The 21,094-nt window shown below is 36.2% G+C and overlaps 5 protein-coding genes across 13 annotated transcripts; 2 read left to right on the forward strand and 3 right to left on the reverse strand.

Moving 5' to 3' along the window:
- Positions 1–516: 516 nt before the first annotated feature.
- Positions 517–4,619, reverse strand: LOC110410934 (Thioredoxin superfamily protein). 2 transcript variants are annotated; one of them, XM_089782699.1, is made up of 11 exons: positions 4,173–4,619; positions 2,920–3,336; positions 2,787–2,831; positions 2,635–2,691; positions 2,482–2,551; positions 2,297–2,362; positions 2,113–2,190; positions 1,663–1,729; positions 1,492–1,577; positions 1,276–1,382; positions 517–1,066 (listed from the first exon to the last, which is right to left on the reverse strand). In XM_089782699.1, exons 2-11 carry the CDS (start codon positions 3,076–3,078, stop codon positions 1,004–1,006), a joined length of 798 nt encoding a protein of 265 aa, XP_089638825.1. In that variant the 5' UTR covers positions 3,079–3,336; positions 4,173–4,619; the 3' UTR covers positions 517–1,003. The 2 variants fall into 2 exon arrangements, with proteins under 2 accessions (XP_089638825.1, XP_089638826.1); XM_089782700.1 differs by having other exon boundaries at positions 525–1,066; positions 2,297–2,338; positions 4,173–4,617.
- A 2,934-nt stretch (positions 4,620–7,553) lies between these two features.
- GATA9 (GATA transcription factor 9) lies at positions 7,554–9,538 on the forward strand. 2 transcript variants are annotated; one of them, XM_021420592.2, is made up of 2 exons: positions 7,554–8,045; positions 8,444–9,535. In XM_021420592.2, the coding sequence occupies exons 1-2, from the start codon at positions 7,743–7,745 to the stop codon at positions 9,230–9,232; spliced, it is 1,092 nt and encodes a 363-aa protein (XP_021276267.1). In that variant the 5' UTR covers positions 7,554–7,742; the 3' UTR covers positions 9,233–9,535. The 2 variants fall into 2 exon arrangements, with proteins under 2 accessions (XP_021276267.1, XP_021276268.1); XM_021420593.2 differs by having other exon boundaries at positions 7,741–8,028; positions 8,444–9,538.
- A 3,573-nt stretch (positions 9,539–13,111) lies between these two features.
- On the reverse strand, positions 13,112–15,785 carry LOC110411326 (protein NONRESPONDING TO OXYLIPINS 2, mitochondrial). Of its 6 annotated transcripts, none has more exons than XR_002444748.2 (4): positions 15,531–15,785; positions 15,208–15,371; positions 14,585–14,642; positions 13,112–13,448 (listed from the first exon to the last, which is right to left on the reverse strand). XR_002444748.2 is itself a non-coding variant. In XM_089782742.1 (4 exons), exons 1-3 carry the CDS (start codon positions 15,659–15,661, stop codon positions 14,614–14,616), a joined length of 279 nt encoding a protein of 92 aa, XP_089638868.1. In that variant the 5' UTR covers positions 15,662–15,783; the 3' UTR covers positions 13,112–13,448; positions 14,585–14,613. The 6 variants fall into 6 exon arrangements, 4 of the variants coding, with proteins under 4 accessions (XP_089638868.1, XP_021277115.1, XP_021277114.1 ...); XR_002444747.2 differs by having other exon boundaries at positions 15,190–15,371; XM_089782742.1 differs by having other exon boundaries at positions 15,253–15,371; positions 15,531–15,783.
- Positions 15,786–16,034: 249 nt separating this feature from the next.
- Positions 16,035–18,739, reverse strand: LOC110411325 (Peptidyl-tRNA hydrolase II (PTH2) family protein). 2 transcript variants are annotated; one of them, XM_021421436.2, is made up of 8 exons: positions 18,519–18,737; positions 18,226–18,432; positions 17,834–17,894; positions 17,596–17,632; positions 17,366–17,443; positions 17,168–17,240; positions 16,718–16,757; positions 16,035–16,453 (listed from the first exon to the last, which is right to left on the reverse strand). In XM_021421436.2, the coding sequence occupies exons 1-8, from the start codon at positions 18,555–18,557 to the stop codon at positions 16,404–16,406; spliced, it is 585 nt and encodes a 194-aa protein (XP_021277111.1). In that variant the 5' UTR covers positions 18,558–18,737; the 3' UTR covers positions 16,035–16,403. The 2 variants fall into 2 exon arrangements, 1 of the variants encoding a protein (XP_021277111.1); XR_016350905.1 differs by having other exon boundaries at positions 16,429–16,453; positions 17,358–17,443; positions 18,519–18,739.
- A 618-nt stretch (positions 18,740–19,357) lies between these two features.
- LOC110411330 (SWIM zinc finger family protein / mitogen-activated protein kinase kinase kinase (MAPKKK)-like protein) lies at positions 19,358–20,483 on the forward strand. Its single transcript, XM_021421445.2, is given in 2 exon segments — positions 19,358–19,893; positions 19,896–20,483. Coding segments are annotated over 2 exon segments (951 nt in total). The 5' UTR covers positions 19,358–19,515; the 3' UTR covers positions 20,469–20,483.
- Positions 20,484–21,094: the final 611 nt, after the last annotated feature.

Genomic DNA, 21,094 nt, shown 5'->3' on the forward strand with positions numbered 1-21,094 from the left:
GAAGCAAAGAAGCGGCTGGCCCCGGGCAGAAGGGAAGGGCACGCCAAGCACAGGTAAAGATGGGGGAGGTAGGGAGGGGAGTGAGAAAAAGTGAGAGCGGAGTGGGACGGCCTGAGCGTGGGCCGACAGAGAAATGGAGGGGCCCACACAACGGCGCGGAAATAGAGGATTTGGCCCACTCCTGGCCCAGCTGGTTGATAATGATTTGGTACTGTCATTACCTCTCTTTCATGTTTTTTTTCTTTTTTTAATTTTTACTATTTTTTACTCTCTTTTCTTTTTTCCATTGAAAAAGGAGAATATTCGGCGGCGGCACTTTATGAGATGCAAATCTCTTTATTTATTTATTTATTAAGTGTACCCAAGCTGTGATTAGTGAAGTAAATTAACGCGCTAATCCGAAGTTTAGTATGTACTTATACTATCAGCCTCAAACCAAAAATGCCAAAAACAATTGAAATGAGGAATCTAATATGGGCCGTAAAGCTCACTTTAGAACCCATGAGCAGGCCTAGAAGCCCTAGAAATTGACTTGAGTTGCTTGATTTTCTTCAGGGCCAAAAAGTTAAACACGGATGAAGAATTATCGTCATGCCATGTAGCGGCTAATGTTAGAATTGGTGCTTCAATTTCTTCAGGGGTTATCCCTTAACAAGAAAATGAGAAAAGAATTGCTGGAATGCAGAACATTCAGCACGAAGCACGTTTTCACATGCTTATTCCAAAGGCAGAAGCATGTTTTCACATTCCACTCTTGACGTTTACATTTAAAGAATGCCAATAACAAAATCCACCAATCAATCACATGAGTCGAAAAGTGGAACAAACAGGAATGTTGACCTCCATTTGGTAGTTATACAGGAAGCTTGGTTGATTATCTACTCCCTAATGTGGCTGCAATAGTTCCTGGTGCTCTTTAGCTGTAAGACCATCTCTAATCATTCAAAAAGTAGGAATCACAAGTTCAAGTCTGCAAATGCTACGTGTAGCCTACATGAATCAGCTATTTTCCGTTTACATATTCAAGAAGATGCCGATCAAGCTCAAAATGGCGAGAAAGAAGCCTCTGAAACACAAATAAATCCAAATATGAACGATGTGATCAAAATCAAGATACCTTGATAAGAAACATAAGTGCAGAATAAACTGGGCCAACTGTAGCCATATGTTGGAATTTTCATATTTCATTCATTTATTCACACATCTACCACTTGCAACAGAAAATACAACCAATATCTTTGGACCTTGTAACTAAGTATAGATAAAGAAGATTACCTTAGTTATAGGAGGAGCAGGCCTTGCTTCGAAATTAAACTCAGGAAAGCGTGTGACCTCCGTAGCATTCTCAAATAATATATATGTAGGAAGCTGTCCCATGCTCCCTGCAAGTACAAGATTCCCACATAAATCCCTTAACAAAAAAAAAATCAAAAATAAGTGACAGTGGATCTAGAACTTAATTGGGTACTCTTCATAACTAATATGACTCACCACCAGGAGATATTCCAAATTTTTCTGCAGCATTTGGAAAAAGTCCAAGATCAACTATTCCAAATGATAGATTTTTGTTTGAATATCTGCCCAAAAGAAGCATCAAATACTAATAAGAACTTACAAACAACAATAAACATGTAAAATCAATGATTTTGAAAACTAACATACGTGATTGACAGCTCAGGAAAGCACCGACTTGCACGTCTGCAACCAGATGAAAATGAAGCACGGAACTCTACCTGCCCAAAGCATGCATGGTTGTCACCCACCAAAAAAATGAAGTTTCAAGTTCACTAAATAAAATAACATTGGAAATTTGAAATGAGTATCTATATTTGGACCCTCAAAGGAAGTTCGGTTGACAAACTGACTTCTCTAAGCAGAACTTCCCTGTACAAAATAACTTCTTTAAGCATAAAAGATCAATACCAGTGCAATCTCTGTCTTCATTTGTAATACCAGCATTCCCTTTATATTGTGCAAGAATGTAATTAAATGAGTAATATAGATGATATCACTTCGATTCAATTTAAATGCTGGCTTGCAGCCGGTAAAGAAATAATCACAACTACAATTTATATGCTGTTGAAAGTTAAGAATCTAAGAAATATTGCAAACCTACCAGCCAAAATCTTGATGGGTTCCCTTCAGTTAGCAAGGCTTCCAATTGCAATGGTGTTAATTTACTAGCAGTACCTAGAAAATTCAATTGGAAACAAGAGAAAAAAGCATTCCTATTAAAAAACCAATGCAAGTCACTCTTATAATTATACGGAAAGCCAAACCGAAATTCTTTAGATACCTAGTTCTTGGTAAGAAGGTTGCTGTGTTAAAACATATATCACTGTAAGGACAGCAAAACAAAACACTGTCACCATAAAGCCGCAATTACATCAGAATCATAAAACGGTCTAACATTTTCTGCATATATCAAAGTATTTAAAATTGCCATTGCAGGATAAGCAACAATAAAAGTAAAAATAATACCTGAAAACACCACTATGTACCACAAAGTCAAGTGGTAGTCCACGATTAGAGTAAGGGCAACAAGCAAAATCTGGAAAGAAAAGAAAAATTTAGTTGCAAACCATATAAAATTAAAATGACACGAAAATATGAAAATGAAATAGGTAAGCTAACCTTTCCAAAAAACAACGTATCAGCAACAAAAGCCTCCCATGTTTCTTCTCTTACCATCTGTTTGCAAAGCAGAGAAAAACGAACAGTACATTACTTTAATGCAAGTTTTTGGGTTTTCTATAAAGTCAAGTAAAGTGAGTTCCTCCGATTACCTTGTATGCAATCAGCATAAAAAATGCCAGAATAGCTTGAATTTCCTACATAACAAATGTCCATTTGTGAAGGTTCTGAAAAAACAGAAGGTTTTGTTGCGGAAAGAAGAGTAAGGGGAGAAAGATAAATTACCCGATAAAAGAGAAGCTGAGTGATGTGAGGAGAAAGGGCGAGGGAAGCAGAGCTGCGAACGATGAAATAAGAGAAGAAAGCGAGGAAATGGGTGAGATAATACGGCTCTCCTACCATTTGATTCAACCACTCCTTTGGGTTGCTTTGTTTCTTCTCCATTCTGTTTTTTCTTCTGCTCTCGCTTTTTCTTGGGGGCGGATCTGGTTTGGGTTTAAGAGTTTCACCGGTCAATTAAATCTGCTTCCACCATTTTTGTTTCGATTTACAGTTTGAATGAAAAATTTTGTTTCCTCCATCGCCGTGCGCCAATTTCTCGTTAAGGATCTTCAGACCCGAATAACGAACCGGAAAAGAGTCGGACTCGGACCCTTTTAACTTCCATGGCCCCGATTTCCAAGATTTGTTTCAATCCTTGGGCTAAACATGTACAAACAGACAGAAATGGGCTTTTTAAAGTCATAACAGCCTTGAGGCTCTTGGGTCGAAATTTATTGCACTAAAATTGATAGCAAAATTTACATCATGTGCTAGGGCTTGACATAAGTTGTTCCCAATTTAGATATAAATCCTTATTTTATATTTATTTTTAACTAATAATTTTATATAAAATACATATAATTTTAAATTATAAAATAATTATTCATAAAGAATTAAATCTTTATTTAAGTTTACACAAACTTTTAATTTTAATAAAAATTAAACTTTTGTTAAACTCAATGTCAACAAACCCATTTTAATCATGTGACATAGCTTAACACACTAATGTGATTACAAAACGATTTTCATAATCACGGAATAGCCGATGTGACCAAATAAGTTAAAGCTTTTGACAACATCAACTCACCAAGTCATGTATCATATGGATAGTAAATTAATATTGAATCTAATAACGATTAAATCTTCTTATAATTAAGGGTTTATTTATGCATAAATCAAAATTTAAGAAATAGCGATCGAATAAATGATCTTAATATAGAGATTATTTTAGAGATATGTCTAATAAAATTGCATTTAACCTAAGAATATAGGATAAACTACCGTAATAAGTACGGAGTTGCACTAACTCTTTGCATTTAAAATTAAAGAAAGTTTCTCCTGTTGTGTAGCTTTTTGATATACATCGACCCCCTCACTCTTCTCATTATTGACCCAAATTGATAGACTATCTTATGTCATTTGTATGGATTATTATAGAAGTTTGTAGAAAGTGTAGAAAACATAGGGAAACAATGTTAAAGACTGATGCATCGTACCTGTGTGTTGGCTCGGAGAAGGGCCAAAAACAAAAAGGAAACCCTTTTAAAATCGCAACAGAGCCAAGAATATGCCATTCCTTCCCACATCTGCAAGCACCATACTTAATTGCGAAGGACGAGGTTTGCTTCGTTAGCGTGGAGGTAACATGTCTCTTTCTTTTTTTAAAAAAAAACTCTCTGGCCTGCCTTTGCCAAAAGTTAAATGAAAGCAAATGGGCTTGTGATTGAAGCCTGTCGTGCTGAACCAGGGCCTTTTGTTTAATACCATCCGATCGAACAGATGGCTCTTTGGGTCCACGGCAGGTGCACCAAAGACCTCCCTTTCTTCAGTCACCATGTGCTCCAGAGCCATCGCAAGCGTTTCGAATTTGATGCATTGGAAATGGGAAAAAGCAGATAAAAACTTGACGTTGTAAACAAGTTTTCCTCCTCAACAATTCAGGCCACCACTACTAAGTTATTGCCTCCGAGATAAATAGCTTAGACATCTTGGGTTTCCTTTTGCAATTACATTGAATGGTTGCAATTTGATTAGAAGTGAAGTAGACTTTTTTGTTATCACAATTAATGAGGTAACAAATGAGAGATAGAAAATCAGGCACGTAGGTCAATTTGCTTATTATATATATATAATATAATATAATATAATATAATATATATATTTGTCAAGACAAGTAGACAACCAATAATAACTTTCTCCAAATAAAACAAGCTAGCAAGTTCATTGAACTGGCAGCAATTGACCAATTTGACCATATGAATAGCTTGTATGAATTTATTAGGGCACGTTTTGGTCATTCAAATAACATGGGCCTAAAGACAAGCAAACCATGACCATTCCGAAAGGCAAAAGGAGGAACGTCCTCGTCCCACGTTACTTGTCCCAAGGAGGATGTTACGTACGTGCGTTGTGAACAACTCACGTGACCGTCCGGGCACGTGCTCTCACGTTATCGAAAAAACTATAAAAAGACCCCCCTCCCGCCACCCCCATGTATTACTCTTTATCACTTGGTCGAAGCATCCCAGAAAAGGCCAGTAGACCATGGATCCGCGACACTTGGCATTGACCACCGTCAGTTCTGGCTTTTGACACTCGCCAAGCACTCACATGGGTCGCTGACACCACCCCCCGGCTCTATCACGTGCAAATTGGACCCCACATGCAATACCCAAATTTTCCGATTAAAAAATGAACTATTCAATACTAGTATTTGCAAAATAAAAAATCAAAGGGAGTGAAAAAACATAAAGTCTGGTAAATGAAGACCTCCACGCCAAGCAACGACCCGGTACCTTCTCTTTTTCAGCCTTTCCTTTTAATTCAAGCAAAAAACCATAAAAAAAAAAAAAGAAACAAAAGGTTGTAGGAAAATAAAACTAAGAAAATATCTTTACAGCAATAAATAAAAACAGTAAAACCTTATCCGCTCTTGGTAGTAGACTCGCGTTGGGATTGGTGTCATTCAGCAGGGCCGCACTTTTCTCAGTCTCTCCGCTTCTGGATACTTGCCACGTGGCAACGCTGTTAGTCGCTTCATGCAGCAGCATTTCTAAAAGGGCAAAAAAAAAAAAAGAAATCGACAAAATTATTAGAATTCATTTTTACGGGTAGTCTAATTTGGTCATGTGATAACAAATTTAATGAGAAATGCTAAGTACTTCAAAAAAATTAAAAACTAAATACAAGATCATTACATTTCTATTTTTTATCTAAAAACCTTTTTTTCAAATAAATAATAAGATATCAAATTATTCAATTATTCCTAATAATTTTTTTTATTTATTATATTTATATTATTAAGTGATATCAATATTTATTCAAATTTTCAAGATTTTGGACAAAAATCCATGTCAACAAATGACAAGTGTTCTTTCTTCTCATGTTATTCCTTTCCCTCGTGTGATGTAATGGACATCGGGCGCTAACAAAAATGCAAAAATAGGATCAACGTCGTAACACAAGCTCATTTGCGCAGTAGATAGACTCGTTCATAATCCTACGTGGCTAGATGAGGTGAAAAGTGAAAACCGAATAGGCAGGTCCGTCTGTATAGGTGGGGACAAGCTTGGAAAATCTGGACCGTTCAATTCATCCGGTTGAGCTGCAATAACCGTGCTTACAAGTGGGGTTGGAATATAATACACCAATTTAGCAGAGGTATAAAAATTATACTATTCGCAAAAAATAAAAAAAAGAGCGAATATCAGAATGGAAATTTAAAAAGGAAAAATAAAGAGAAATGTACTTAAAAATTCATAAGCGCGACTACCGAGGGAAATTAAAGCAGAGGAATCGGGCTGTAAACCTGGACGCTAATGCCATAAGCCTCAGCGACAAACCTGCTAGATCGGTTCCTAAGGGGTTGAATTTGAATACATATTAAATTTATTCCCCTAATCATTGATTAATTAATTTGCTAATTACCTCTTTACCCAATTATTCAGCAATTAATTGTTTTAATAATTCTGACAATAAACTGATTGTAAGCAAATGAAAGTAACTGATTGTGTGCGGTGCGTGCTGTGATGATTGTTGTACACCTATGTGATCATCACCATCATCATCACCTGCACGTGCGGTTAGATTTTTATCATCTCAACGGTGGCCCCCCGGAATTTGAAATATCATGTGGGGGCCAAGCCTTATTAGGCCTATGTCTTTCTAACTAACATCGCCTGCTCAAATACTAACAAAACTGTTTTGATTTGAACCATTTCGAACTGTATGGGATCAAGTCACATGGGGGTTCCTAAATGGATTATAGTATTAAATTTTTGCTTGCTAATTTATTTAATGCAATAATGTTAATTGAATATTTACCTATTTGACGTTTTTGACTCAGTTAATACTTACTTACAAGTGTAATCCCATGAGTTGGAGAATTCAAAACCTAACTTTGGGCAAAGTGTTGTGACATTAACCACATTATGTATAGTTAATTATGGAATGGAGGAAAAGAAGTGCCTCAACTTAACATGCACTTGGTTTAAACAAATGGGGGTGATTCCTTGTAGAATTTGACTTTTCTTCACTACCTACATGTTTTGATTTCTTACTCTTTGCCATGCATTAACTAAACTTTAACGGTAAGTTACTTTATATTACAATAGGAATAGGACGTGATGACATGAAATATGATTGTTAAAAGAATAATATTATAATGTTTAGTAGATATAAAAAAAATTAGTAAAAAATAATATAAAAAATCATAAAAGAAAAGGGCAATAAAGTAACTTCTCATAAGATTTTCCTTTACCCAATTAAAGTTTCTTTATTTATTTTTTTAGAATTTCCTTATTTTAACTTTTTTTTTTGCACGTCGTCAAAATCCTCCATTTTAGCTGTCCGCCTGTCCCCTTCAAACGCAAATAAAACCTCTTCTCTCTCTCCTCAAAACCACAACTTCTCACACTTCTTTCTCTCTTTCTTTCTCTCTACACTCACACATTTTCCTCACTATACTCTCCCTATCCCACCCCTTAATCGCCCTTTAACGCCAACTTTGAACCCAAAAAAGGAAAAGAAAAAAAAAAAACGAGAAACGGGAAAAACTAGTTAAAATTATGGAAGCGCCAGAATTCTATCAAGGAGGTAGCTATTGTTCTCAATTCACGCCCGAAAAACCCGCGGCCGGTGACCATTTCATTGTGGAGGACTTACTCGACTTTTCCAACGAGGATGCCGTTATAACGGATGGCACATTCGACTCCTCCGTTGCTGGCGGGCACTCGACTGACTCCTCCACCGTTACGGCCGTGGACAGCTGCAATTCGTCGTCGTTTTCGGGTTGCGAACCGAATTTCGCGAGTGATATGGGTTGCCGAGGTTTTACTGACGGTCAGTTCGCAGGTGACCTTTGCGTGCCGGTAATTTTCCCCCCTACATGCAATAATGTGATAGGTTAAAAAAATTTTAACAGCAACAAAAAACAAAAGTTATGAATTTCACCTTAATTTTACTCCGTATGCCAGCCAATAAAATAAAGTTTTACTTACTACAATTCTTGGATATTTAGCTTTGGTTCAAATTTCGAAAAATAAAACTAGTAAAAATTTAGACTTTCAAATTTTTTACGTATTTTTTGATAAATTTCCGGGCAACCAAACAAAGGATAAAGACCCATGTGCATGGCAATTTGATGAAAGCTGCGTGAATAGTGACAATAGTTTCTTTATTAAAGTAGTTCAAATTTGATGGAAGAAAAGTGAAGATGGAGAAATTGCTGATAATAATATCATTATTATTTTTGTTATTCTTTTAACAGTACGACGATTTAGCTGAGCTCGAATGGCTGTCGAATTTCGTGGAGGAATCATTTTCAAGCGAGGACCTGCAAAAGCTTCAGCTGATATCCGGAATGAAAACCCGACCCGACGAATCATCAGAGAGCGGAGGGTTCCAACCCGTTCTCACGAACCAAATGCACAACGTCATTCATAACGGCGACACGGAGCAGGGTAACAATAACAACAACCCAATTTTCCATCCGGACATGTCGGTGCCCGCCAAGGCACGAAGTAAACGATCCCGGGCTGCCCCATGCAATTGGGCCTCCCGCCTCCTTGTTCTCAGCCCAACAACTTCATCTTCCGAGCCCGACATTGTGGTCCCCGTCCAACCAACTCCCGCGAACCAACCCGGTAAAAAGCCCGTCAAGACGAAGAAAAAAGATGGTGGCGAAGGCGGTGGTCTCGCCAATTCTGATGGACGAAAGTGCCTGCATTGCGCAACGGATAAGACGCCACAGTGGCGGACTGGCCCCATGGGCCCAAAAACATTATGCAATGCTTGTGGAGTGAGGTACAAATCGGGCCGGCTTGTGCCCGAGTACCGACCCGCTGCGAGCCCGACGTTCGTTCTGACTAAGCATTCGAACTCTCACCGTAAGGTGCTCGAGCTTAGGCGCCAGAAGGAAATGCTCAGGGCCCAACATCAACATCAGCAACAATTCATGCAGCAGCATCATCATCAGAACATGGTTTTTGACGTACCCAACGGTGATGATTACTTGACCCACCAACATGTGGGCCCTGAATTCAGGCAGCTGATTTAGTGGGTGCTAGTGTAGGGAACCTTTTGCTAAGGTCGAGTTCTCCAAATTTTTTTTCCCAGAGTTAAATTTAGTCCAGTCCTTTTTTTTCTTACATTCTTAGGGGTAATTTTTGCCTAACTGTTTTTTTTTTTTTGAGAATCTTCGTAGACTACTTAATGTTCTTGAAACCCAATTTTCGTAATTCAGGTAAATTAGTATTTTTTTTTTTCATTTTGATACTTTCTCTGACTTCATTAAAATTTGACCTTCCAATCTCCTATTATACCTCTATGTACCCTAATGTTGACCAATTGATATTTATTTGAAGTACTTAGGCCAACTTTATATTATAGTGTAGAATGTATTATAATTTCAATTAATAGTCACACCCCATTTCAACAATATATTTTATTGAGAAATATCTCACATCCATGGGAGAAAGAACTTGATATTTTCGGTGTAAAAGTGTCACTTCAGTCAAGCAGAAGTAAATACGAACACGATTTTATCAGAATTAAGATGTTAATTTCCAGCCATCCAAGTGTGTTTGCATTGCAAGTTTGTAACATGTAGCTTTTGATGAATCCACGTCTCTATAGACCATACATCCGTCTTTGTCACTTTACGAAATAGTTAATGACCTGAGGCCACTTGCCATCCCTTCCATCAATTGTTAACCAGAAATTGCATGAATGTCCACAATTCACATGGGAGTTTTCCTCAATTTCCTGAAAGCACAAGAAACATATTTCAAGGTCCATCCCCATCACCGACGGGAGGTAAATGCAGACCCTTTTTTCTTTTCCTAGTGGGGATAGGGTAAGGATGTAGCCAGAGCTACGCATGGACAAGGTCAAAACTTGAAAAAGGAAAATGAACCCCAAGTTTGATGTTTTTACGGTAATTAAATGCATATGTCTTGAATTTCATGTGTTAAAAGATGAAATGTGATGAGTTTTAAATTTATAAAATAAAAATTTTATTTTAATAATAGATATATTTTTTTGAATTAAAAATGTAATTTTGTAACAAGTGATATTAGGGTATATTTAACTTTTCATTTACATAAGATTTTTATAAAAAATATTAAAATTAAGATAAATTTGAATTAAAAAAAATCGTATGTTTTTTGAGTTGAAATTATAAATCGATGACTACACGAATTTTTATACATAAAGAGGTCATTTGAAGGAGAAAATTAAGTGTGTTGGGGATGATTCTTCTAGTGCATTATTATCGTTAAGACTATGGAGCTGTCAACATGAATTTCAGTGAAAAAGATATGCTGATGTAGCTTTTCACATTCAGAGAATGTTATAATAGGAGTTAAATGCCGAATTCCACAACCCAATTTTAGTACAACCCATTTTTCTGCCTTGTACGTACTTGAATCCTCCTTGGCCATCTTAACCTTTTTCTTGCACAAGTTCCCCCACCTTGGAGGACTTCGAGAATGAAATCAAAACTAGAAAAACATATAATTATATATAGTGATTAAAGCAGCATGTGAGTAAGGATTGGGATCCAGAGATTGTACTGGTAAAAGATCAGTAATCAGAAAGAGACTTTGGGCTTATATATATATATATATATATATATATATATATATATATATATTCTATGATGGGTAGATTAAAACTAGTAGAGTATTTACTCGTTGACGATGCTCCTGTCTATGCACGATCCTAGGCAAAATGCTAATCCATGGGCCTCTATATTTTAATAGCTGCAAATGTTCTCAGCTCAATCATTGTTAATTAACTATTCTCAAAGAGTTTTAACCACTTCTTCTCCAACCCCATGGCTTTCCCGTCTTCTCTTTTTCTTTTCCTTTGTCTTATTTGTTAAAACAAACGAAACCATACATAGTTCTAGTAATAGAGTTGTTTTTACAGTGCATAATATAATAAATTTAATTTAATTTAGTGTAAAAAAGAAGCATAGTTTGCGGTGGTCACATGCCTTTCTTCCGTTCCGCATGCAAAGAGTCAGTACTCACCACCATTGCAAACACAAAGATAGTGATTAGGGTTCAGTTCTTTTTTCGTTTCTTTTCTTCTTCACCTTTGGAAATGAAAAAAGGATTCGCAGTTAATAATAATTATATTGAACCATTTATATAAGTATAAAAATCTTTTACCTCACTTGATGTCTTTTTTGATATATTTTTTCATAATTTTAAGTCATGTGTTCAGTTATATATTATTAATAAAAAACTTTAATTTTTAAATATTAAATCATAAATTTTAAACCTTAAACCTAACTCTAAACCCTAATATGATAAGTTTACTTCACCCATTGTGAAAAATTATAAAAGAAATCTCAAACGAGACAATAAAGGAGATGCAAATTAACAAAAGTTGTAGTGTAATTTATCAGGTAATTGAGATAATTAATGTTTAATTGATATAATCAATAGTAAGAGTGTATGCTTTGGTGTTATTAAAGAGATGAAGTTTAGTGATTCTACTTCTTATGGTGTTTTCAAAGATCAGCAATGTCTTCAATGTGAAGTTGATATTTGGGAATAAAAAAGCAAGGTCCAGTCTCGAATGACCCTACCTAAGAAAAGGGTGGCCCAAATTCATTTAATTAATAAATAGAATAATTCAGATATGGGAATAAATAATGGTGGTGTGATACCTTTCTTGTATTCCAGTAGGTTTTTGAATATATGGGCTTCCATGCATAGTGGTAAGTATTTTCCATGTTCATTTGTAAAGAGGCTGTCTCCTTTTCACAACCACTTCTGTTGTCAATGACTTGGCAATTGGCAGCTCCCCTTTTCTTTTAAGATAATTAATAAGCATTTTCTCTGTTGCCTTAACATGGAAGCCCAATGTCTCTACCATTGAAGCAAGTTCATTCCCCTTTTCAGTTTATGGCAGTAGTTTCATTTCCTGGCCTTGCCAGATGGAGTTTGTTTTATTTTAATTATTATTTATGGTAGAACCCCATTTCTTAACTGAAACGATTCTTGTCTTAAAGAAGCTTATCTCCAAGGCGTTGAACATGATTAGGAGCCATGGACCAAGGTTCTGAGGAGCTATGACCCAAATGAATTCAGCTGGCCTCCATTTCTTGTCGATTGCATGGACCCAGGCAGGAAAGGAAAAGGGATAATCAGATGGGACGGTTCGACCATGCCAATTGCAAAACATTATCTCATATGTCCTCCCTTAGGCTGAGGATGGTTATCGTACCGTGGTTGAGCATGCATGGAAGCACATGGTTGTTTTTTAGGAATACGTCCGAATTCTGAAATAAAAAAGAAAAGTAGAATGCCAAAGTCTTTTGAGAGATCGAAAGGGAGAGCCCCACATGCATATGTTTTGTTAGGGTGGAGACATGGGCGCCATAGCCAAGGCTACTTTTAAAACAAAGGGGAGACATGGAGACACCATCTCATCCCTCTCTACTTTCTCACGTGCACTCCCTTGTTGCTTTGGAAGATAAGATATTGTGGTAATCATATGAACATGGCTCCCTCGACAAGGTTTATCCTGACCCAAATTCACAGTCCCGCTATGGTCGTCAGTGTCATGGTCATGGAATGGCTTGTACAACTTAAGAGGATTTACACTCACCCAGGAGTGGATGACTCACCCTTCAGGTGGGATCGAAGTTTCTCCTCCAACAAGGGAAAACATCAAAGATACAATGGGCATGGGCTCTTTCCACATGATGCAATGGATTCAGGATTGGATTCGAAGGCAACCACAGAGACTTTTGCTGGTAGAATAGGATGAGAACAGAAAATGAAATCCATGCATCCTTTCATTGTTTTTATTTCTCATTACTACAATATTATGAATAGAATTTGTTTAAATAAAAAGACGTGGTTAAGTAATTGGAATTCCATGATTCATTATATACACCATAACTCCAAGCTAAGAAAAGTTGACCAAATAGCAAAGCAATTTTATTATCTAAAGTAAGAATGTCGCAGCATTGCACCACAAATCTTCTGTAAAAGGATCCTTGGAAGAAGATTGAAATCTAAAGAGAAAAGTTGCAAAATCGGGAGAATCGGGAATAGGATTCTTGCAGTGTATGTTATGTCCATCATGTGGGACTTTAGAAATTTTACTTCAACTTAATAATGAAAAGCACATAATTATCAAATAAAATAAATCGCCAAGTGGACATAACAAGAAGGAAAGCAATGACTCTGACCCATCATGCGGTACTTCCTTCCACTCTTTCATATGTTATCGAGGCACACTGAGACCTAGTTCTGCACACACAAAAAAAAAATCTCAAAAAATTAGCATTAGCATGTGCTATAAGAAAGAAACTAATCGAACAGGTTTCCTAAGTCAATGAATCTTGAATAAAGCTACCTCACATATAACAACCACTGGGGTTCAGAAAGAAACCAATATTTACTGAAAATATTTCAATGCATGGTGATTGTTGAGAGTTAAGCACCTTATCAAATAGCAGGATGAGCAATTACATTAGACTTTGCGAAACATGAAAGTAGACCTTGTTGGCTAGGGCACTTAAAAGTTACTGGGGCAAAAGTTATTCGCACATCTACAATAGATCAGAGATAACTTGCACGAACAACCAAACAATGAACTAATACCACTGGCAACAAGACTTTATATACTGGCCTTCAATTTGAATCCTAGAATTAAAGTTTTGTTCCAAATTCCATAAGAAATTGGACATTTAGCATGCAGATTCAACGCTAGATCGCATTTCAATCTGAAACTTTGAATAAAAAACAAATAGCATAATCTTTGCATTTCATGAAAATGCAGAGACAAAATAGCAGAAATTAAAACAAGTTTGAACAATTCTCATGGCCCTGCAATTCCCTGTAAAAGAATATTTCACATGGATCTCCTGCCATTAACAGATTAATTTCTTCTCCTTAACCACACAGGGATCCCCAATCCATTTACAGAGTCCAAGTACATGATCCGATAGACTGATAAGTACGAAACTATATCTCACAAAATATAAGGTATATTCAATTATTCATTTAAATAGAGAACCTGCTAAGTTTTGCACACACAGCTCCATTAATATTATAATTGACAATGCGGACAGAAAAAGGGCATGAAGTTGTAGAAGAATCACACAAGCTTAGAATCATGTCAAAAACGAAAGCCAAATATACCAGAACAAAGACCAAAGTAGAGAGCTACGACTCATTATGCACATAATATCCATATTATATCAAGAACGAAGCAGTATGGTACATTACATGCTTATTGGAAGTAAATATTCAACATAGCTAGAGCTGAGTTTCCAATCATATTAGAGTAGCAGTATTGGCAGAATCTTCTATTTTAACTAAGAAAGCAAGAACTAACAATAATTTTCAGTGTATTGCTTAAAAAATCATAAATTATACACAACCTTCTCAAACCATGTGCAAGCTCTCCAACTCAGGTTGTGTCTTTCTTTGTATGTACCCCTGTTCCAACACACCCAACTTAGCAAATCATGATACATGTACATTTAGTCTCACTGACTAGTTACTAAAATTTAATCTCCACTAAGTAGTCTAGCTCTTTCTCTTTTGGTCAAGACCTTTTTGTGCTAATCTATATTAGAGTAACTGCATTCCAAACTTTCTTCTAAAATAAAAAATTCGATTTGTCAATTACAAGCCTAATTGGCTGACATTGGATGCATATGTCCTAATTCAAAAAATTGCAAACATGCAAAATTTAATTTGTACTCTTCTACACACTTCTCATTATGTTCCCTTTCCTCTTGCTTAATTCTTATCTTACTGGAATGAAAAAAACCACTTCACTTTCTTCTAGTTTAGGTTATGAACCACACATTAAGAACAGAAGTAAATAAAAATACAACCAACAAAGAACAGACAAACGATATCGAATTGATAGCTTTCAACCAGAATTAATCCGATATGAACATCACACTCATGAGAAAACACAACCTAAACAAACAACATGGTTTTATCAATTAATTATAGAGTTTAAAAAGTTGCTTACAGAAACAAAATTACAAACATTTTGGAGATTATCAAACTCCTGGATTTGCACTGCAAAGCATACCCTGAGACAACGACCTCGAGCTCCTTGAATCGATTCCCAGACACGACGTGAGCCGAGCCGAAGACACCGCTGAGTGGAGAGGCAGCAGAGATTGAAGACAACCCAATTGAGAAACAGACCTGTAAAATCAAAGCTTGCTAATTTAGAAGCAAAAAATTTGGTAATTTGACGGGAACCCAAATTCAAAAACAGACTGAACTACAAGGGGTACGGGTCCAAATTATTAAATTTGAAGAAATTGAAAGGGGCACATTAAGATAAGGTTTTAAAGGCCTTGCCTTGAAAATGTGGGGGAAGAACGAGCAGGAAGGAGAGAAGAGGCGGTTCTGGGTTTAAGGGATGGTTTGTTAATGGTAGATTTGAGGATAGAGAATGTTGGTTTGGAGAGAGATCTAAAACGAGAAGCCATTTTGGAGAAGGCAAAGCAAAGGAGAAATGCTAGGGTTAGGATTTTGAAGAAAAAGAAAGGATTCTCAAGGGTTTTTGGTGGGGTTTTAGGTTTCGTTGGGGGGAAATTACCAAAAGGTGATACAGAGGATATTAATTAATCATATCGACAGTTGAGTCTCAACTCTCAAGTAACACACTAGCATATTAGCAAATTGACAATTTGGGCTTGTCAATCTCTATGTTTTAAACTTTAACACAGGTACTGCTTTATGATTCAAATTTATCTCATATTATTTATGATTCAAATTAATTAATCATAAATGCCTTGCTTCACCCCTTTTATATTGTTAGAGGGTACATTACAAAGAACAAAGGATTGATAAAAAAGCCAGTTTGCAACCTTAAATTATAAGAAGATTTTGTATTTCTTCTGGATTATAGATAGCAGGATAAGGTAGCTCTGTTGGAAACACATTAGGGTACAGAACATTTGAAACACTGTAAGAATCAAAATATAACAAATTGGCATTCAGATTCCTCAATCTGTTCCAGTAACCAGGCCAAATGGTATTTCCTACAATTGAATGGTTAGAAGTTACAGAAATTCTCATCTAGCAACTCCTCTCATTTCTTGCAGCTGTCGCTAACCATGTTCTATGAGCCAATCAAAATCCATCAAAGGATATTTTTCATTTCTTGTGAAGCGATTGAGATCATGATTATGGAGACGCAATAAGGCGAGGATTTTTCCTTCAACAACATTAGAGCAAGTTCAACTTCCCTGTCACTGAATCAACTGCCACTTTTGGCCCTGCACAATCACAAAATTAGATGTACAATAAATAAAGAAATACAGTCTGTCTTCTTTTAGTTGTTTTTACTGGCTTTCACTTTTATCACTTGCTATTTTGGTGGCTGAAAGTGAACTGCAACATCCATAAGGAAGGCAGTTGTATGTGATCATATCTCATATCTTCTTTATCTACTAAGCAATGGACGGATCATGGCACGTAAAAAAGAATCTATCACACAGAAGCAACGACAACAGTTTTAGCAGAATGGAAAAGAAGCAAACCAGGTCCAACGGCGAGAACTGTCTTTGACCCAGCTGAAACCTGTAAAATAAAGTGGTCTTGAGATCTTCGCCACTCATTTTTCTTTCAAATAATAAACATTATGAATTTAGAACTCAAACATCAAATTCGAGAAATTAAACAATTAATGTAACTCCAGTTGAAAGCAAACATCATACTCTATAGAAACCACTTAGAATCCTTAGTGCAATAAAGAATCTCAAACAACTAAAAATACATCTGCATTAGCACACAAAAGGAAATACTAAGTTAATTGATTTTGGTATACATATTAGATAAGAACTTCTGGCTCCAACTTCCCTTCATTTTGCAAGTTTCAGAGGCCAAATTTCTCTAGTCATTTTGAATTTAATCCATACTATGCTTATGAATTGTCATTACATTCTAGTTACCTCATGATGAGTTTACATGCAGTGATGCAGACAAAATACCTGTGTTCTTCCAGCGTCAGAAACAACAAAAGTGGGGAGGCCAATATTCTCAGCTGCTTCCCTTAACTTATTCCTGATAAGAAAAGGAAAGTGTACTTTCACTACTAAGAAAACAAAAAGGCATGTTTTAAACATGAGAGATGAATGTTGGCATATACAGTGAGAACCTAATTGTTCCCAATGAAATCACCTGCTTACATTTCTTGTTGATTCCTGCATGTAACGACTATTTTGGGTTGTCCACAATCCTCCCATTGTCTTAAAAGGGATCGATTGCTGCAACATTATTATGTGATTTAACTTTGATAAAATGATTATAGTTATAAAAATAACTAATATAGACAACAGGTTCCTATGGATCGCCAACTAAAGCAAGGTCACAAATGAAAGCTTGAATTCAGAAATTGACTCATAATCAGGAAACATACCTTTTCATCAATTCTGCATACATGCCAGTGGCAGCATCTGTAAATTTCAGCAGGAAAGATTTAGTCAAATGATCCCAAAGGTTTGCATACATGGAAATGTGAGAAGACTTTTTTTTTTGGTATTATTTAGTTTTGGGGTGGGAAGCGACCGAGGAGTTGACGTTAGAAAAGCAGTACAGACTAAAATTTGAAATCAAATGCAAAATCTCAGATATTAAGAACAGTTCAGGAATCTTACGGGCACACTGAGAGGCAATCTTCCCTGATTTCATCTTAAGGTCTTGTCTAACCACTAAAACCTGTCATAAGCAGTCCATAAACATAAACAAAATCAAACTGCTTAAGTAACTAAACAGAGAAATACATGTCAATGAGTTCAGCAAAGCATATCGAAACCATAACCAGAAACAATATATACAATCAGCTTAAGCATTCTGAAAAAAGCTTCTAAGCTTTATTCCACCAAATAAGTAGAGAAACCCAGTCATTCCCTTTTCTACTAACTTCAATTCGGCCGTCAAAACATCCTAAAGACACTAAAAAGTCGTCACATTTTGGTATTTGTAACAATTATACTACGAAAGAAGTCAATTTTTTTTAAATAATAACAATTAGGAAGCAAAAGCAAACCATTTTAAGGCCTTGGTCAGCATTAGTGGAAACAAAGTCTTCTTCTTGAAGCTTTCCAGGTAGGAAATTCTTCTTCTTGGAAAGGGTTTTAGTGGGCTTTGACAAATCCAACAACAACCCAAGTATGAAACCAAGTACGAGACCTGGGATGAAGTTTTCTGGTCTGAAACTCACCCCTAACCGTTCTCTTTCCTGCTTCTGCAGCTGCTGATATTGCACAAAATAAATAGTACCATCAATTTGTACAAGTAACAAAGAGAAACAGATAGAAGCCTAGAGGAAGCGAGAACTACCTTCGTTGGTTGAGAAGACTTTCGAGTGGAAGCCCACATAATCTTCGAGAAGCGAGATTGAATCGGGTGGTCACTGGTACTAAATGCAGAAAGTGGGAAGGAACAGCCAGGAAAGCTGGGAAAAGAAAAACGCCAGTGTCGTAGAAGAAGAGATAAACTGGCTTTGTGAGCACTCCGGGTGTCATTTGCCCCATACAGGGTTAGAGTAAAACGAAGTCGTTTCTCTTTTGCTGCTGCCATCAAACAATAACAAGTATTTGTGTTTTTGCAGTTTTAGTAAAACTTTTGAGGTATGTAATTACTTAAATATTATTTTTTGGCCAAGAAATATAGCAATCAAATATTTAATTACACAAGTTTTGTATATTATATATTTACAAAATAAATTGCCATATATATCATGTAACAAAATTAATGTCCTTATTTTTATATAAATAAGCATGGATGCAAATTATCTATGATTAGGGTATTTGCCATGAACTCACGTCTACAATTTAAAATGTATACTTATTAATTAAATTAATTCTTTTTATAAATTCAAAATTCATCTCATATCTTACCGATATGAGATTCATATTATTCTTTTTAACTTAATTTTATAATGTACTTATTGCATTGATTATATCCATCTTGATATCTTTAACGAGCGTGGTTCATAATGAATTCATACTTTCAATTAAAAATAAATAATTATTAATTAAAAAACCTTAATTATTAATTTAAAATTTATTTTATTTTTTATTAATATAAAATTCATCACACGAGCATTTTATGCAAACATCTTCAAACGTATGACTAACAGTTTAGCGTTAGAATTGCCCGCAAATGACCTCCATTTGTATTTTAATCTTGGAATCACACATAGGATTCCTATGTCTAAAGCTATTGATGAGATAGGAAGGCAAGTCTCGTTTGCTTACAACATGCCATAACTTGCCTTACCGACTACCGTCAACCCAGCCTTTTTAAACATTTCATTCCTTAATCAACCTCGACAATGACAGAGCTATTAAGCCATACAGGGCTGATCATACAGCTCCCCAATCGCCACCAAGTTAAGGTTTCCCAATTCCCCCACGATCCCGCTATTCCTCTCGTGTCCTTCAATTTTACCCAAAGAATCTTGGCCAAAAGAGTTCCTAACGAACATGAGAATCTTTCTCTTAAATCGCACATTTCAAGCACTTCCATTCTCTCAACTTCAGTTTTTCCAATAATGGACTCCGTTTCCAGTTCATCATCAACAGCGCCAAACATTAACGACCACCACCACAACAGGCTGCACCACCGGTTCAAACCGATCCAACCCGTTGCAGACCGGCTAGTCAGAGCCCTCCGCCACCCGCTCTTCCTCCTCCACAGATCCGATTCCAACTTATTCTTTATATTAGTGCCACCGGAAATGTTTACACCGTTGCATTATCTGCCACCCCTTCATGCACGTGCCCCGACCGTACAACCCCATGCAAGCACATCTTAATTGTTCTTATCCGAGTATTGGGTGTCTCCATTGATGACACGTGTCTCCGGAGGAGGACTCTCCGGCCATGCCGGCTCAACCGCCTTCTCAGCACCCCTACATCTCCTGAAGCACTAGCGGGGGCTGGAATACGGGAGAGGTTTCATCAGCTTTACTATCAGGCCAAGAAGCAAGGTGAGTCGTCAGGAGGAGTTACGGAGATCGAAGAAGGGAGGACGTGCCCTGTTTGCTTAGAAGAAATGGAAAAAGGGGAGAAAGTACTGGCTTGTTCGACATGCCGTAACCTGATTCACGAAGAATGCTTGATGAGATGGAAGAGAAGCAGAGGGAGGAGGTCGGCTAGTTGTGTGATTTGTCGTGCAAGGTGGATTGCTGATCAAGAGAAGTATCTGAATTTGGCGGCTTTCCTTAGCCAGGACGGGGCGGGTGAGGGTGGTGGCGGTGGGGGTGGCGGGCTCTGCGCTGGATAAATTGTGTTCCATTCTTACTTTGGGTTGGATTTATTTGGAAAGTTAATGTTATGAACAGATTTATTTGTTGTATAGATGTACAATAATAGGAACTGTAAATGTTTATTTCATTTGTATAATAAGAGTAGTACTTATTCTTAGATGATTGAACATCATCAATTCAATATAAAAGCATAAGAGAATCAATAATTTTTTTTTGAAAATAGGAGAATCAATAATAAATATATAATAATATATTTTTTAAAAATATATATATTTAAATAAAAATTAAAGTCACAAAAAATTAATCATATCATAATTAAAAATGGATATATATGATTATTATCTAATCTCTTAATGTTACGGATGCTACATTAGTAAGAGATAAAATAAATATTATGTATATAAATATAAATTTTTTATTACTTATCAAACATTTCTTTTGAGTTGAGAACGTGTATTTGTAATTTATAACTTTACTTAAGCTTTTAGTGATAATTGATATTAGGTTGCGTTTGGTATCAGGGAAGTGAGAGCACATTCCCTGTAATGTGTCTAATTAAATTACATTACAGTGTTTGTTTTGTAATAGACTACTGCAATGTAAGATTGCAATGCAATCACATTACAGCCAAGGGATGTAATGT

The sequence above is a fragment of the Theobroma umbraticum genome, unplaced genomic scaffold (genome assembly GCF_002168275.2).
Source record: "Theobroma umbraticum cultivar Fairchild unplaced genomic scaffold, ASM216827v3 scaffold_56.0, whole genome shotgun sequence".
Taxonomy (NCBI): Eukaryota; Viridiplantae; Streptophyta; class Magnoliopsida; order Malvales; family Malvaceae; genus Theobroma; species Theobroma umbraticum.